We start from the raw sequence: 16654 nt of genomic DNA, 5'->3' as shown, positions 1-16654 counted from the left end.
TAGGGAGAAACAACACTAAAAGTGGCCATAGATCTGCTCCTTGAGAGAAAAAAATCACAAACATTAGTGTTCTCATTGTGTTACATAGGTTTCATTCAGTAGAAAGAGCTCAAATAAATAATAAAAAACGATATAAACAGGTAGCTGCTATCTCTATTGGTACGAAACATGCCATAAATTCACAGGAAAGATAGCGTTTGCTCTTAATTACCTTAACAAGCCACCCTGGAAGGGTCCTGCGAAAGTAACTGGGTGCACTCAGCCTTGCAACCTGCCTGGAAATGCGCCCTCAACCTCCATCGTGCAAGTATGACCCAATGAGAGTTGATCTTGGAGGGGAAACAGCACTACTGTCTGCCACACGAAGAGTCACATAATAATCATCATCATCATCATCCTGACTACACCCACTGCAGGGCAAAGGCCTCTCCCATATCTCTCCAATTAAGCCTGTCCTTTGCAAGCTGCGGCCCGCAAACTTCTTGATCTCATCCGCTCACCTAACTTTCTGCCGTCCCCTGCTACGCTTGCCTTCTATTGGAATGCAGTCCTTTATCCTTAAGAACCATGGGTGATCTGCCTTCGCAGTGTAGGGCACATGAAGAGCACACAAAAAAACCAAAAGTACTGAAGTTGTAGCCGACTAAAGATTGCTCACCAGTATGCTCGCTTGTTCTGGCTTCAGCACCTCACCTTCCTTGCACACCTCGTGGTCCTTCAGCAATGTCACCACACCTAACCGTGGCAAGAGACAAGACAGGGTGATGGTCAGACACCGATAGGCAGCAATGAAAGTGAGACCTCTACAGTGTGCAAGATAAATTGGTGCAGAGGTTAGCACAAACATGCATGCCAAATCTCCCTATATTCGGCTATTGTCCATATTCCTTCTATTCCGTCTAGCATTGCTTAGGAAGAGCAAACTGGGTTTCACAAACTCCACCGGTGGCTGTGTTTAAGCCAGTCGCCTGCCAATTGAGTGATGACTATGAATGTGACACATTTTGCCTAGCTGCATCGTCGAAATTGGAACAGCTTAGGGAGTGAAAGACAACAAACTCAGAATTGGAATAGAATCAGAACAGGATTAGATTGGCGAGTAAAAAAAGCATGCTATCACATTTCTTCTGCGTCAGTCCAATTGAATGCCCCTAAATTTTTTGACCTTTTCCAGCTTATAAGAGCTCCATTTTCAATGACGGGAGTGTCTTTGTGATTAGAATGCAATACCCTATCAATACAGGCCAACTTCAGTTTGCCCTCAGTGGGGGAAAGCTGGTCTGAAAAACAAGAAGTTTTTATTAATCAAGTCAATTCTGAAATCTTCAGGGAACATGTACAGTAGAACCTCGTTGATACGTTCCCGGTTCGTACGATTTCCCGGTTCATACGATCAAAATCGAGGGCAAGAAAAAATGCCCCATAGAGTTACGTGTATTTGTTTCCCGGTTTATACGTTCCCGGATCACACGATTTCCCGGTAAATACGTTCAGACTTTAGCGAAACAATACGTTTTGGGACGAAAAGAAGAAGAGTTGGCTGAGAGCAGGCACACGCAACTTCTTCCTCCATGCTTGCGTGAGCATGGCGTAAATCGCCGCCGCGGCAGTTTCTCCGCTCGGCGCGGTGGCATGTCAACGGCGCTGCCCCACCTACTCCTCCAGTCTCTCCGATTCCTAGCAGGGTTAGTACGTTCACTATATGCAGCAAACAGGAAGCGCTCGCGATATCGCTTGGTTTCCGCCAGTCAAGCGAGCGCCACTCTGGTTGCTTTATAGCCAATAAACAGGGTGGTTCTGCTCTCTGGTTGCGTAATCGGGATGCACAAGCCCGTCAAAATTTTTATCTCCTAATCTACCGCAGATTTGACTATGCAACTTTGTTTTGGTCGACGCGGGTTTATTTTGATGATTGCCTACTTTTAAAGCTCCCAGACACCATCATCATCAGTTCCCACCACCCTGCGGTCGGACGAATAGCTACCGATTCTCATTTCCACCTTCTTCCTGCGTCGTTTGCTGGCTGCCATGGCGTCTCGTAAGCGTAAGCCGTTGTCCTTGAAGGAGAAGTTGAACATCTTGGCAGTCGTCGACGCAAATCCCAAAAAGAAGCGAATCGACATTGCAAATGACCTCGGACTGCCAGCATCAACTGTCAACACGATCGTGTCGATGCGGAAGGAGATCGAAGGCAACGCGTTGGTGTTCGGCACAGGGACAAAGCAGGCCCGTGGAGCCAGGCATGGGGAGCTGGAAGCAGCACTTCTGAAGTGGTTCAAACAAGCGAGAGCGTCCGGTGTCAACTTTGACGGAAGTATTCTTCGCGAGAAAGCAATGGAAATTGCAGATGTGCTTGGGATTGATGACTTCACCGCCTTGAATGGCTGGATTAGCCGATTTCGAGCTCGGCATGCCATCGCGTATCGGCAAGTGAACGGCGAAGCTGCAAGCGTCAATCCAGCTGACATCGAAAACTGGATTTCGTTGCTGCCCAGAATTTTGAATGCACACGATCCACGAGACGTGTACAACGCCGATGAACTGGGACTGTTCTTCAAGGTACAACCGAACAAAACGCTGTGCCTGAAAGGCGACGATTGTCACGGCGGCAAAGTAAGCAAAGACCGCGTGACGGTCCTTTTATGCTGCAATGAAGATGGGAGCGATATGCTCAAGCATTGGGTAATTGGGAAAGCAAAGAACCCGCGCTGTTTGCATAATATTGCACATTTGTCTTGTGTTTATAAAAATAACACAAAGGCGTGGATGACCTGCAGCATTTTTGAAATGTTCCTTCGGTACCTCGACGGACGACTCGGATCGAGAGGACGGAACGGGCTGCTGTTTCTAGACAATTGCGCGGCCCACCCGAAGGACACTTTTTTTCTTCGAAACGCCCGCGTCATTTTTCTTCCGAGCAACACAACGAGTCATCTACAGCCCTTAGGCGCTGGGATTATAAAAAACGTGAAGCACTTGTACAGAAAGTGCATTGTGCGACGATTCCTGGCTTGTGTCTCACGACAGCAGGACCCGGGGAAGTTGTCGTTGCTAGACGCAATGCACTACTTGGTCAGTTCGTGGGAAAGCGTTACGAGCGATACTGTGTGTAACTGTTTTCACAAGTGCGGTTTTCGGCGCGTGCCAGGGGCCGAGGAGACCCAGGAGCCCAGCGATGACTATGCAGAGATCGACGAAGAGTTTCGGTCAACCGGTGCCGATGGCTTGTTTTCAGAGTTTGTTGCCGTCGACGACAACGTGCTGACCTGTGAGCCGCAAAGCGTAGCCGAAATAGTGGCCGAGGTACGAGGCGGCGGAACGTCTGATAGCGACGAAGACGACGAAGAGGACATCCCGACTACTTTCGCCCAGGCCGCCGCCGGACTAGATGCGCTGCTGAGTTTTTTCCGCGACAAAGAGAACAGCGCTGCAGATAAGAACATTCGTGAGCTAGAAAAGCAGCTCTACCTTTCTAATGGTCGCACCCTTCATCAGCGAACGCTGGTCGACTACTTTAAGCAGTGAAAATGGAAATAAATGCCCTTGCACATCGTTCTCGAGTCTTGATTTTCGGAAATCAAGGTGAGTTTGGATCATACGTTTTCCCGGATAATACGTTTTTTTCTCGCATTTAAAAAAAACGAATCAACGAGGTTTTACTGTATTTTGGTGAGCTAATTCTTAATATGCGATTTAATGTCCTGTAAAACAGGTCCTTGCGCTCTTATATGAAACATTACACAAGTTTTTTGAAAAGGTCTTTTAAGAAATTTTGCTGCATGGAACTTGCAGAAATGCATACCCTTTGGTTTCTATTGACATCAAGGAATCAAATAAGGGCATAGTTATGATCCTGCCTATCATAGAAGTGTTACAGGATTTGGTCCATCTGTTCATGTATCCTCTAAATTTGTATTAATGATGGATTTCTCCTTTATGGGTCATCATGTTCACCTGTTATCTTTTCCTTTCTGTGCATCCATTGTTCCACTTTGTTTTCATACGATTTATTTGCACTTTGTGCACCAGCTTTCCTTTGATTTGTTTTTCAGATATTTTTTTCCAACTTAGTTCTTGCACCTCATTTTGGATTTTCTGTTATCAGTTTTCAGTTCTATCCCATAGTGCCGTAGCGTGTGATTGGCATGCTCACTTTCCACCACTACTCCCTTGTTCTGGACAATTCTTGCAAAAGAACATTTTGTCTTTAACCCCAACAGCTGACATCTCCCATGTCTTGCTTTGTTTATTTTTTTTTGTGCGATAATTTTAGTTTATTTTCATTTTGGCCTCCTCGCCACTTTACTGATCTATATTTCTTCCCTCTCTCCCATCTCCCCTGCTTGTAGCATCTTCTTTCCAGTGGTGTCTACTCGTGTCTTTTGTTGATGGTTTCTGTTTTATGCCATTCAAGTTTTCAAGTTTCCTCTTTTCACCTCTGTGTCACTCTCTCCCTGCTGCTCTGCTTTATATACTAAGATACAACTTGGAAAAAAAACAAACACAGCAGTTGGTAACAGTGGGCCATGCTCTCTGGCATCTTATGTTACTCTGATGACCAATCACCACAGTAAACAAAGACAACTTTTTAATGTTTGAATGTGTTGAACAAGAAATAGGCATCACAGTTCTTGAGCTTACGACTTCATCTGGTAGTGCTATGTTCTTGTTTAGGTAACAAGAAATGTTTTAAAAAGGATTATTGTTGTCATGAAGGAATTCTGTGCGGCTGTCTTGAATGTGGGCAGAGCATCACTGCAGACTTAAGCTGTATCCTACTATGGTTGCTTTAAGGTTTCTCTGCACAAACGTTCTTTATCAGACATACTTTTTTCTTTTCTTCTGCTCTCTCCGCTTGTAAACGAGAACACCATCGACGGAAGTCCGCCTGAACGTTTTTTGAAACAAAAGTTGAGAAATACTGACACCAAACCAGTAATGTATTTTCAACCCAATGTTTTGACTCCAACTTGGTCCCTTCTTCAAGGGTGACTGAAATGCGAGCCGGCAGCAGCACGGAGCGAGCGTCCTTCGCTTTCCCTTTGTTAACACAGGGACCAAGTTCCGTGTTAACAAAGAGAAAGCGAAGGACGCTCGCTCCGTGCTGCTGCCGGCTCGCATTTCAGTCACCCTTGAAGAAGGGACCAAGTTGGAGTCAAAACATTGGGTTGAAAATACATTACTGGTCGGTGTCAGCATTTCTCACCTTTCCTTCTGCTTGCACTATATTACCGCAAAGTTCTGTTTTCCTCTTTTACAGTTGTCAGCTACTACCTCCCGGACATCTTATTTCACCTATGCTGCCCTGGGGTTCTCTGTCCTCACAGCTATCTTTTCGTTCGTTGTTTTCTTGTTTTTATTAGTTTCCATCGTGGAATGACAGCTAGGCCCTCGGGTTTAACTCTTGCTTTGTTTTTATGCTGTTTTTACATCCCTGCCTTTCCTTTCAACTGTCTTTTTTTTTAAATTTGAGCATTCAGCTCTTTTCGTTTACTTTGTCTGGCTTTAAGCCTGGTAAAGCTCTGCTTGCCTGCGCTCCCTCTCTTTTTCATTTGTTTTTTTAAATTTTTTTTCTGAGAGGGCTAATGAAAGGCAGTATGCTGGAGCTGAAAGTGAGGAACAGCTACTTTGATGCTATTTCTTTGCATGTTTTTTGTATTTTTTTTCTGAGAGGGCTAATGAAAGGCAGTATGCTGGAGCCGAAAGTGAGGAACAGCTGCTTTGATGCTATTTCTTTGCGGTCGTTACGTATTTTGATTCGGCGCACATCAGCGACTTTGTCCTCAGTAAGTTATATTCAGTTTTGCGGCACAAAAGCAACGAAACCTATGATACACTAAACACAGCGTTAGAGTGTCTTATGTTAAGGCTGAATTTTTGATATGTATAGTTTGTTTAAAACCGTGGCTTCCTTGAGAAACTAGACAATACTTGAAAAAACAACAAGCTCTTGATCACCTAAAAGCAACATGGAGTGTAATGGGATGCAAGTACTCACTGTAAAAGATGCAAAATAATTTTTTCTCAGTTCTTCCAAGTTTTGTACATGAAATTATCATGTGGTTTCCTGCGAGTTCACTATCACACATTTCACAGAGATTCGTCTTGCTTTGTCAGTAAGAAGTTATGTGTAAGATGTGCATGTGCAATGTGTAGACAACATAAAATAACTTCAGCAAAACATTCCTGATGGAGGCTGTACCATGGTGGCAAATAGTCATGTCTTGGTGCAATGTTGAGCAGAACATCTAGTTTAGCTATCTTCAAAGAGCAGTACTAATGGTCTGATAAAATGTGGTTTGTTGTTGTAATCTTTTGGATGGACACCTGGTGACACCGGATGGCAGAGGTGTTTGGGAAAGAAGGGATTCTTACGACGTATGTGCAAGTCAGTGCGATTCTTCGATCCTCTAGAGTGGGCTCATGAGCTTTAACAGAGAGGGGGTGTTCTCTATGCTCCAGATGATCAGTGCACACCAAGGCTATGAACAGGGTCTAATTGCTTCAGGTAGGATGCTCTTGCTAAACCATACACTACGCACCCACAGTCCAGCTTAGAGGGCACCAGAGAGCGAGAGATTTGCAAAAGGCATGTTCTACGGGCCCCTCGGGTTTGTGAGGATTTCTTTTTAAGTCTGTTTATGTTGGGGAGAAATGTGAACTTCTTGTTAAGAGTAATGCCTAAAAATTTATGCCCTTGTTTAACTGGCAGTGCAGTTTGGTTCAGGTATAGACTGGGATCGATATGTAAGCCTTGTCTCAATAAGAACAAAACAGCTACTGTTTTTTGAGGGGAAAACTTGAATCCATTTCTGTCTGCTCAAGTAGCCAGTTCATTTAATGTCATTTGCATGCGCCTCATACAGGTAGATGTGCTGAAGGAAGTGCAAGCTATTTGCAGGTCATCTACGTACGCCGAGTACATTATAGACTTAGGGATTGTTTTAGCTAAGGAATTCATTTGTACAATGAAGAGTGTCGTGCTTAGTATACGCCCCTGAGAACTCCGTTCTCGTGGGTGAAAGTCATGGAAAGAGTTGCTCCTAGGTGGACTTGGAATGTGCGGTTAGCGAGGAAGCCATTCAAGCAATTCAGCACCCTGCCGCAGATGCCTAGGTCTCCTAGGTCACGGGGGATACCGAACCTCCATGTGGCATCACAGGCCTTCACCAGGTCGAAGAAGGCCTTGATACTGTGCTGCTTGTGGATGAACGCCTCCCGGATGGTGTTTTCAAGGCGGACAAGGTGATCAGCGGTTGCAAATGCTTTTTAACATCCACACTGATGCATGTCTAGCAGTCACTGGGACTAAGGTACAAAGGCCAGTCTAATGTTGACAACACTTTCAAATTATTTTGCAACACAGCTCGTAAGGGCTATTGGCCTATAACTGCTAGGACTTGTTAGTGGTTTTCTGGGTTTCATAAAAGGTATTATGACTGCTTTTTTCCATATCTAAGCTATTTTCCCAGTTACCCATATTTTATTAAAGAATTTCAACAGTGCCTCTACGACAGCTTCAGGAAGATGGTCATGCATAGCATAATACATGTTACCTGTGCCTGGTGCTACCTCTTAATCCGCGGGATAATACTCTAATTCCTGTAGAGTGATAACCTTGTTGTAAACCTCATACATGCCAACTCCAGAGGAAAGTTTTTGTGTTGTTGGATGAACTTGAAACTTCAGCAAAATGTTTGACCAATATATTGGCCTGTTCTTCTAATGACGTTTGAGGACCAGGTGTTGTCAAACGGAAATGTGAAAGAAGTATGGCCACTGGTGAATTTACGAACTTGTTCCCACATTTTCTTTGTGAGTATTGAACTGTTTACAGAGTCCATATATTGCCGCCAGGAGGTTTTCTCTGCATTTCTTTGAATGAACCATGCTCTGGCCTTAGCACCCTTGAAGATAAGTAAGTTCTCTGCAGTGGGATATCGATGGAGAGAGCACCAGGCTTCGTTCTGCTCTTTTTTTTTTTGGAAAATGTGCGTTCGTGTGTTTACCACATTCGAGTAACTCTTCCTCGCCGCCACTTGATAAGCATAACCACATGATAACGCGTTATATTTCCTTAATACAAATGTAAGAAGTATCCTCTAGAAAGCCGTTCCTATTTCCTGGCTCATGTACTCATTTTCTGCATCATTAATCGCGCTCACAGAAATGTGGCTTACGGACAACGTTGCTGACGACAAATTTTTTTTTACTCGGGCAGCTTTCAATATACTTCGCTACGACAGGGCGAATCGGAGAGGTGGCAGTGTTCTGTTGGCAATAAAAAGACTTATCCTGTGCACCCATTATAGGTACTACGTTTCTTGAATGTGTATGGGCTTTGCTAAAATGCAGTACTAGAGACATACTTATTGGAGTTTTATATCGGCCCCCAGATTCGGGCAGTGTTTTCGCTGAAGAATTTTATCACATTCTGAGTGAAGTGTGCAACCGGTTTCCAAATTGTGCTTTATTGATATCTGGTGACTTTAATTACCCACATATTAATTGGGCTACATTATCTGTCGCGGCAAGTGAAAGAGAATCGAAAGCATTTCTTCAGTCATGTTTAGATTTTTCATTATCTCAACTCATCATGGAACCCACACGGCACACTCCCACATGCTCCAGAAAACTTGATCTAATATTTACTAATATTCCTGCCATTTGCACCAACATCAGTTATCTTGATGGGCTCTTCAATCATGACATCATTACTGGAAACATTGTTTGTTCAGAGAAAGGTAGGAAGGTGACTAAGAAGAAAATTAAATCCTATAGCAAAGCTAACTTTGATGGAATGAATGCTGAACTATCTCTCTTTGCTGACGTGTGTCTTACTAGTTTCTCGTCCGATACAGTTGAACAAAACTGGATTGCATTCAAAAATGTGTTCTCCGCCCTTGTTCATAAGTATAAACCCACCATAACAATTAGGAGTAACTGTTCTGCACCAAGGTTTAACAAGTAACTTCGACGCTTAAACAAACAAACAAAAAAAGCGATTATACAGGCAAGCCATCGAGAGCAACCACACATCATTGTGGCTTGAATACAAGCAGTGCAACAAAAAATTACAGCCTTTACTTATATCCTCTTGTCGACACTTTTTAACCCTGACCTATCATCTATGCTGACTAACAACCCTAGAAAACTTTGGCAAGTAATAAACCCCAGCAGTCATCCTGAAGTTGCGCTTACTGATCACACAGGCACCACTGTTCCCGAGTCAGAGTGCGCACAGATATTAACAGGACATCTCTTCATGCTAAAACATAGGTACACTATCAGATATGACGATGCAGCAGACTGCTGCCAGGGAGGCCGGTATCATATCACTACTTAATAATCACAAATAGTTGCCTGCATATGACCACATCTACATTTGACCGTGTTGTCTTCAACAAGTTGTTAAAAAGCACATCACAAAGCATTTCGAGAATCTTATGCGCACTTTTTTCACAGTCATTGTCATCCGGCCGGATTCCTAATGATTGGCGCACAGTCAAGGTCATACCAATTTTTAAAGCAGGCGATCGCACATCTCTTAACTACCGACCCATTTCATTAACTAGTACAGTCTGTAAACTAGTGGAGCACATCATACATTCTTAAATCATAACATGCCTAGAAGAGCATAACATAATAAACTAATCTTCAAATACCAGCACGGCTTTCACAAGGGATATTCATGCGATGGGCAGTAAGCGGGATTTACTAATGACTTGCTATCTTGTATTAATGTCGGCAACCACGTGGGCGCCATATTCCTGAATTTTTCTAAAGCTTTTGACCGCGTTCCTTAGCATAGGCTACGAACGAAACTAAAACATCTTAACATTGACGCACAAATCATTTTATGGATAAAAGATTTTTTGTCATTCCGAACACAGTTCAAACATAAACCACTGCAATTCCTCTTTTATTCCAGTCCCGCCCGGCATTCCACAAGGGAGCATGCTTGGTGCATTGCTTTTTTCTAATATATATCAACGATTTGCATAACTGCATCTCGTCCCTGTTCGCCGATGACTGTGTTATTTACCATAAAATTACAACTGAAGCTGACCAACAACCATTGCAATCGGATCTAAATGCGACTAATATGTAGTGTTCCGACTGGCAAATGACCCTAAACCATACCAAAAAAACTAAGTGCATGTCATTTACACGTTCCTCCTTCCACATTCTAATCTCATATTTTATAGATAACAATATTGTCGAGCTTACTACCAGATACAAATACCTAGGAGTAAATTTTCAAACAGATCTAACATGGCATCATCACATCAACGTTACTCTTGCAACTGCTAATCGCTCACTCGGAATCACGAAACACAGACTAAGGCAAGCCCCCACACACTTAAAAAAGCTCGCATACACCAACTTAATCAGACCTAAAATTGAATATGCATGTGCAATATGGGACCCGAGCCAGGATAACATCATACGTAACATTGAATCCCTGCAAAGCCGTGCTGTTCGCTTATTTTTTTTCGGACTATTCCCCGCAAACCAGTGTTCCGTCTTTAAAAAATCGTGCTGAATTAGATCCACTATCACTACGACGAAAACACGCTCGTCTATCTCTGCTTCACAAGCTTTACCACCACGACGTTTTGCATGACGACTTCTTTCAGCCACCTTACCTCATCTTCCCTCAACGTGATCACCCTTACAAAGTCAATCGCCCAGCCTGTTAGTCATCCCTTTACACGCAATCATTCATACCTAAAACCATAAGTGACTGGAATAACCTACCATCAGATATTGCTACCGAGGTTCACCCAGACAAATTTCACAAAATGCTGCATACTCACATCAGAACGTGACGTCCCTGTGTACCACTGTACTTTTATAACGTTGGGAATCCTTTTGTGCTCCCTTGAATACCACTACCTTCTTTCAGATGTTTCTTTTCCATTATTTTTTTATTTCTGCATTGGCTTTGTATTCTTAATCCGAGCTGTTTGAATTTTTACGCTTTTCTGTTTTGCACTATAGTGTTGTTGTTTTTTTACTGTACTTCAAAATGGTGTCTGTATTTTTTTGTTTCTCACTTTTCTGCACCTTTTTGAGCACAGTGTTGTCAAAGCGCTTCATGTACCCCCCCCCTTTGTAATGCCCTCTCTGGAGGGCCTTTAGGGTATAAATAAATGAATAAATAAATAAATTCTCTGTAAGTCCTGTTTGTGGAACAGCTAGAGTTGCAGCAAATATTACATGCATAGTAAACCTTTAAATAATTTCATCTATCCTGAGCTCTTCCTAGAATTCCTTTTCTAAGTGGCATTTGTTCTAAAATGTGACCAGTCAGCGGGATGAACTTTCCAGCGCCGTGGTCTTGTGAGGATGAGAGGTGTGGACGATGATAAACTGATGACTGCAGGTAGGTGATCACTTCCCAGGGGTCATTTAAAACAACCCATTTAATGTCATTAAAAACAGAGGTTGATGCAAATTCTAAACCGAGGAAGCCAATTCCTATTGAGCTTGGGCAACAATGTGTGGCCTTTTTCGTATTTAATAGACGCATATTATTTGCGAGGATAAAACCTTCGATTATCTGGCTTCTAGTGTAAGAGTGTTTGCTTCCCCAAAAGGAGGAGTGAGCATTAAGATCCCCAACTACCAGGTATGGCTACGTCTTCTAGATTTTGGACTGCTAATGTGAGATGTGAAGGAAGGCATCAGAGCATATTGTTATTGTTTCATAGTTGACAATGCGAACCGCAACTGCCTCAAATTTTGTCTGAAGTTTCTGAATGATAATTGCAATGCCTCCTGATGACAGTCCATTTGCCTGCTCGCGATCATGTCTGAAGGAGTCTTTCAGGATATTCACATGTTGTGCACCCAGACTCGTTCCCTGAAGACATCAAACTGCAGGTAACACTGACCCTAGTATGTGTGTTACGTCACTGTAATTCTTGAGTAGTCCTGTGCAGTTCCACTGTACCAAAGAAGCCATGTTTGTATGTTTTGGTGTAAAAATAGTAGAGATTTACTTCATTTTTGGGCTCATCATCATGGCTCTGAATTTTTTTCTGTCAAGAGAGCTGTTCTGCCGCTGCAAAGAGGGCGGACTGGTAGTTGCATCCACTACCTCACTAGAGGCACTGGAGGACCGTGAAGACGCTGAAGGTGTGTGGGTTTCAGGCCTCTCCCGACGAAGGGGAAATCCTGTGGGCTGCCGACCCATGGACCGGCGCTCCCTGCTTTGGAGATGGCAGGGCAGCCTTCGCTGTTCCTGCCTGGGGCATGAATGGCCCTGCCAGAGGCTCGGAGAAAGTGGCTTGGGCAGGTACCGGAATGCGATTGCCTTCGTGCTTCTTTGAATGAGATATTGTCCTCGGTCTGTATAGCTGTGATCTCCTTCTCTTTTGCGCAGGATAAAGAAGCCCTGGAATATGCCGGGTGGTGCCCCTTGTAGTTCACACAACATGGCGTCGTGTCACAGCTGCCTGATTGATGATCCTTTGAAGCACATTTCGCGTACGTTTCGTGGCCGCAGCAGATAAGAGATCCATGACCATATTTCTGGCATTTGAAGTACCTACAAGGGTTTGGCATGTGTAGGCGTAAATGAAGTTTCATCTACCCTATTTCTATCGTTTCAGGCAATGTGCTGGATTTGAATGTCAGGATAAGGTGTTTGGTAGCTATTTCCTTATTATCTTTCCGAATCTTGATTCGATGCACGCTGATTACTTCTTGCTCAGCGAGCCTTTTTTGCATTTCTTTCTGTGTCAAATGAAGAAAGTCACTCTCAGAGATAACACTGCGCATCGTGTTTAGGGATCAGTGAGCTGCGATGAAAACAGGGATTTCCCCTATGGTCCCAATGTTTGCAAGTTTTGAGTGCTGTACATTGTTTTGCAGTTCTAGTAGCAAATCACCGTTGGCCATTTTAGCTACTTTGTAACCTGAGCGCGAAGCATCTGGCAAGGACTTTGGTACAATGAAAGGTGACAGAATTTGTGCTGGTTTTTCTGTGTACTACATGTGTACTACTGTGTACTACATAGTATTTCGAAAATACAACCTTCTTTTTCTGGAAAAATTGCTGCCTCATACCATACCACCTCTTTTCTTTTGTGAGTGCAACCACTTTGTGGGAAAGGGGAACCCATAAAAATTTATTGCTCGGCTGTGGTGCCAGCCACCCAACATGAAGCCCAACGAGGGGCGTGAGAAGGACTTGCAAGTCCTGCCCACACCATCTGTCCACCACCACTGTAACCAAATATGGAGCAACTCAGGGTAGCTACTTCACACAAGGTTCACCCCAGCTGCCAGGAAAAAAGGAAAACCAAGGAGGGAGGAGGAGACAGAAAAGTTGCGAGAAAGAAAATAGGAAAGTGAAAGATGGAGAGGAGGACAGGAAAAGGCAGCCGATTTCCCCCATTTGGGTCAGGCCGGAGGTGCTGTCAACAGGAAGCCGGGGGTAAAATAATGGTAAAATACCATGCATGATCTGAGAGAACCTGCCATAAGCGCCCCACCCCATTATTATGCTTCTATAGTTATTTCCCTTTCATGATCCGGATCAGCGGTCACTACATACCCTAAGCAGACGTATTCCTTTACCACTTCCAGCACCTTGCTACCAATTGTGAACTGCTGCTCCCTTGCTAGACTGTTGAACATTAATTTAGTTTTCTGCATGTTAATTTTTAGACCCACCGTTCTGCTTTGCCTATCTAACTCATTGATCATGATTTGCAGTCAATCTACTGAGTGACTCAGCAAGGCAATGTCATCAGCAAATCGCAGATTATTTAGGAATTCTTCATTAACTCTTATCCCCAACTGTCCCCAATTCAGGCCTTGGTATACCTCCTGCGAACAGGCGGTGAATAGCATTGGCAAGATTGTGAACCTGCCCGACGCGGTTCCTTTATCAGCATTTTATTGCGGACTTTATGGAGGACTACGGTAGCTGAGCAGTTACTATATGTTTCTTCCAGTATTGTCACATAAGGCTCTTCTACATCCTGATTCACAATGCCTGCTTGACTGCTGATGCTTCCACTGAGTCAAATGCTTTCTCGTAATCAATGAAGGCTATATATAGGGGCTGGTTATATTTTGCGCATTTCTCTATCACCTGATTGATAGTGTGAATATGATCTATTGTGGAATATCCTTCACGAAAGCCTGTATGATCATTCGGTTGATTAAAGTCTAAGGTTGCCCTGACTCTATCCGCGATTACCTTAGTAAATACCTCGTAGGCAACGGACAGTAAGCTGATCGGTCTGTAATTTTTCAGTCCTTGACAACTCCTTTCTTACGAATTAAGATAATGTTCGCATTCTTCCAAGCCCCTGGTATGGTCGAGGTCATAAGGCATTGCGTATACAGGGTAGCTAGTTTTTCTAGCCCAATCTCCCCTCAACCTGCAAGAGATCTGCTGTTACCTGATCGTCACCAGCTGCTTTTCCCATTTGCATGGCTCCTAAGGCTTTCTTCACTTCCTCTTTCGTTACTGGCGGGATGTTTCATTGCTCTGCACTACTGCCTCTCTCATTAACGTTCCGATTACTTTGGCTACTGTATAGACTCGTTTATAACTCTTTAGCTACTTTAACTATCTTATCCATATTGCTAATGACATTGCCCTCTTCATCTCTTAACCTTCTATTACCCTTCTAATATGCAGCTACCTGGAGCAATACAACGTACACTGACATCACAGAAAATACGGCCGTTTTTGCAATTGGTCTCCACACTGTAAATGTAAATGAGCCCGAATAGGAGTATTAATGGCTACCGTCCGCTTTTAAACTCCTTATCGAAAATAGTGTGACTGGCTGTAGGTGGTGAAAATGAGGAAATTCCCCCTTTTTTTACTGCTGCCACGAACTCAAGGAGTACAATAAGGCATTTACATGATTTTACTACTTTTTCAAACAGGAGTACGTTGGCTTGAACACTCCTTCAGGCCCTTTATATGACACCTTAGCATCTGCCCGCCGCCTAGTGGCAGCTTCCGTTTTGCTGCACTTGCAGGTGATGATGCTGGCTCGCTCGTCGCTGCTTGCTTGCCTCTCGCATCTGCTCTTGCTGCTTTGTGCAAGTTTGTCATGCTACTAGACATCGGATCGCCGCGGCCCTGTGCAGCAATGTGCTGCATAGACTCCGTCTCTGAAGCCACCAGAAAGTTCCCAGAATGCTTGGTGCTGCATCGCCTGCGACGACAGTCCGCAAGATGCTTAGCTAGCCTAGCTCAGCCGAGCTGACACGGCGGTGTGTGATGCATCGACCTCCCTCCCTCCCCGCAGCCGCCAGCTTACTGCCCGCTCCTTTGCGCGCGCTTACCGTGGCATAAGAGACTGGACATCATCGACCTTGGCAGCAATGTGCTGCATTGAACGTTTCACTCAAGCTAGCAATACGTGCAGAAGCAACGATTAGTCATTCATTGTCTAAGCAGCACACAAATGTTGGCAACTGCCATTTCGCCGCGCCGACATGGCAGTGTGTGCTTGACGTATCAGTTTTCTTGACACCGACAGCCCCTCGTTCGTTCGCTGCAAAATACAGAGATACAAAAGACCGGACTATTATCGTTGTGTATAGAGGTAAGCAGCACTGGACTATCCTTTGATGGCACAGACGCGCAACGCCACTCCCTCTTCAGTGTGCGAAGACTTGCTGTGAACGAAGGGTGCACAGAGACGAAAGGCTTCATCATTGCCCCAAGGAGCCAACTCACACAGCAGTCACTAAGTAAGTATCTGAGAAATTTGTTGTATGCGGCTGAAAGTGAAAGTGTGGCAGTACAGTGGTGGATCTTTACGTTAATATGTACAACTGGAATTATGATCAATCTCCCTAGGGACTAAATTTTCTCCATGTATTTACGTGCCAAGAATATGGAAAAGGTGTACAGGGAATAAGCAGGGTGAAAATGCACGGTCATTGGGGTCCGTGAATTTTTGCCACGTTATTACGAACAGCAATGAGAACAAAAGCTCGCCTGCCCTAATCGGTTGCTTCCTTTCCTGTTTTAATAGAGGCCTGTGATGCAAACAAAGCAAGCGATTTTATTCTTTGTTATGGTTTGGTTTGGTTTAAGGGGGTTTAACGTCCAAAAGCGACTCAGGCTATGAGACACGCCGTAGTGAAGGACTCCGGAAATTTCGACCACCTGGGGTTCTTCAACATGCACTGACATAACACAGTACAAGGGCTTGTAGAATTTCGCCTCCATCGAAATTTGACCACCACGGCCGGGATCGAACCCACTTCTTTCGGGTTAGCAGCCGTATTCTTTGTTATCATAGCACAGGATATGGCGATACCTTAGCACCCAAGGAGATTGCCTAAATTGTTACATTTTCTGGGTTGGTGGCGTCTCAAAGTAGCAGCGAGTTTTGGCAGCGGACATGGTGTCGTGAGACCTCAGTTCCAAAATCTGGTATCTTGTAAGCTCTTCACACTTGAAAAATGTGGAAAGAAGTTTTCTTAGTTTCCAAACACCTTCCATTTATGTAAAACTTGTGGAGGCAAGCGTTCTGGTTTAGACTGCCAATCGATCCAAGGAAGGCAGTGAAAGAAAAAGAATAAAGCATACACAAGTATATAAGATCCTGTGCTCAAAGTGCTTGGCGTCCTACAGTGGCGAAACCAAGAACTTCGTGGAAAG

At 44.1% G+C, this 16654-nt stretch overlaps 1 protein-coding gene across 2 annotated transcripts in view; it reads right to left on the bottom strand.

Moving 5' to 3' along the window:
• Positions 1-16654, bottom strand: part of RpLP0-like (ribosomal protein LP0-like) — a 96985-nt gene that overhangs the window by 17237 nt on the left and 63094 nt on the right. For both annotated transcript variants that reach the window (XM_077660839.1, XM_077660840.1), the window contains one exon: positions 659-735. In XM_077660839.1, coding sequence (XP_077516965.1) covers positions 659-735 — 77 coding nt within the window. The remainder of the gene's footprint in view (positions 1-658; positions 736-16654) is intronic.

The sequence above is a fragment of the Amblyomma americanum genome, chromosome 4 (assembly GCF_052857255.1).
Source record: "Amblyomma americanum isolate KBUSLIRL-KWMA chromosome 4, ASM5285725v1, whole genome shotgun sequence".
NCBI lineage: Eukaryota > Metazoa > Arthropoda > Arachnida > Ixodida > Ixodidae > Amblyomma > Amblyomma americanum.
Note: the sequence above shows the minus strand (reverse complement) of the source record. Positions and strands in the feature narration are given on the sequence as shown.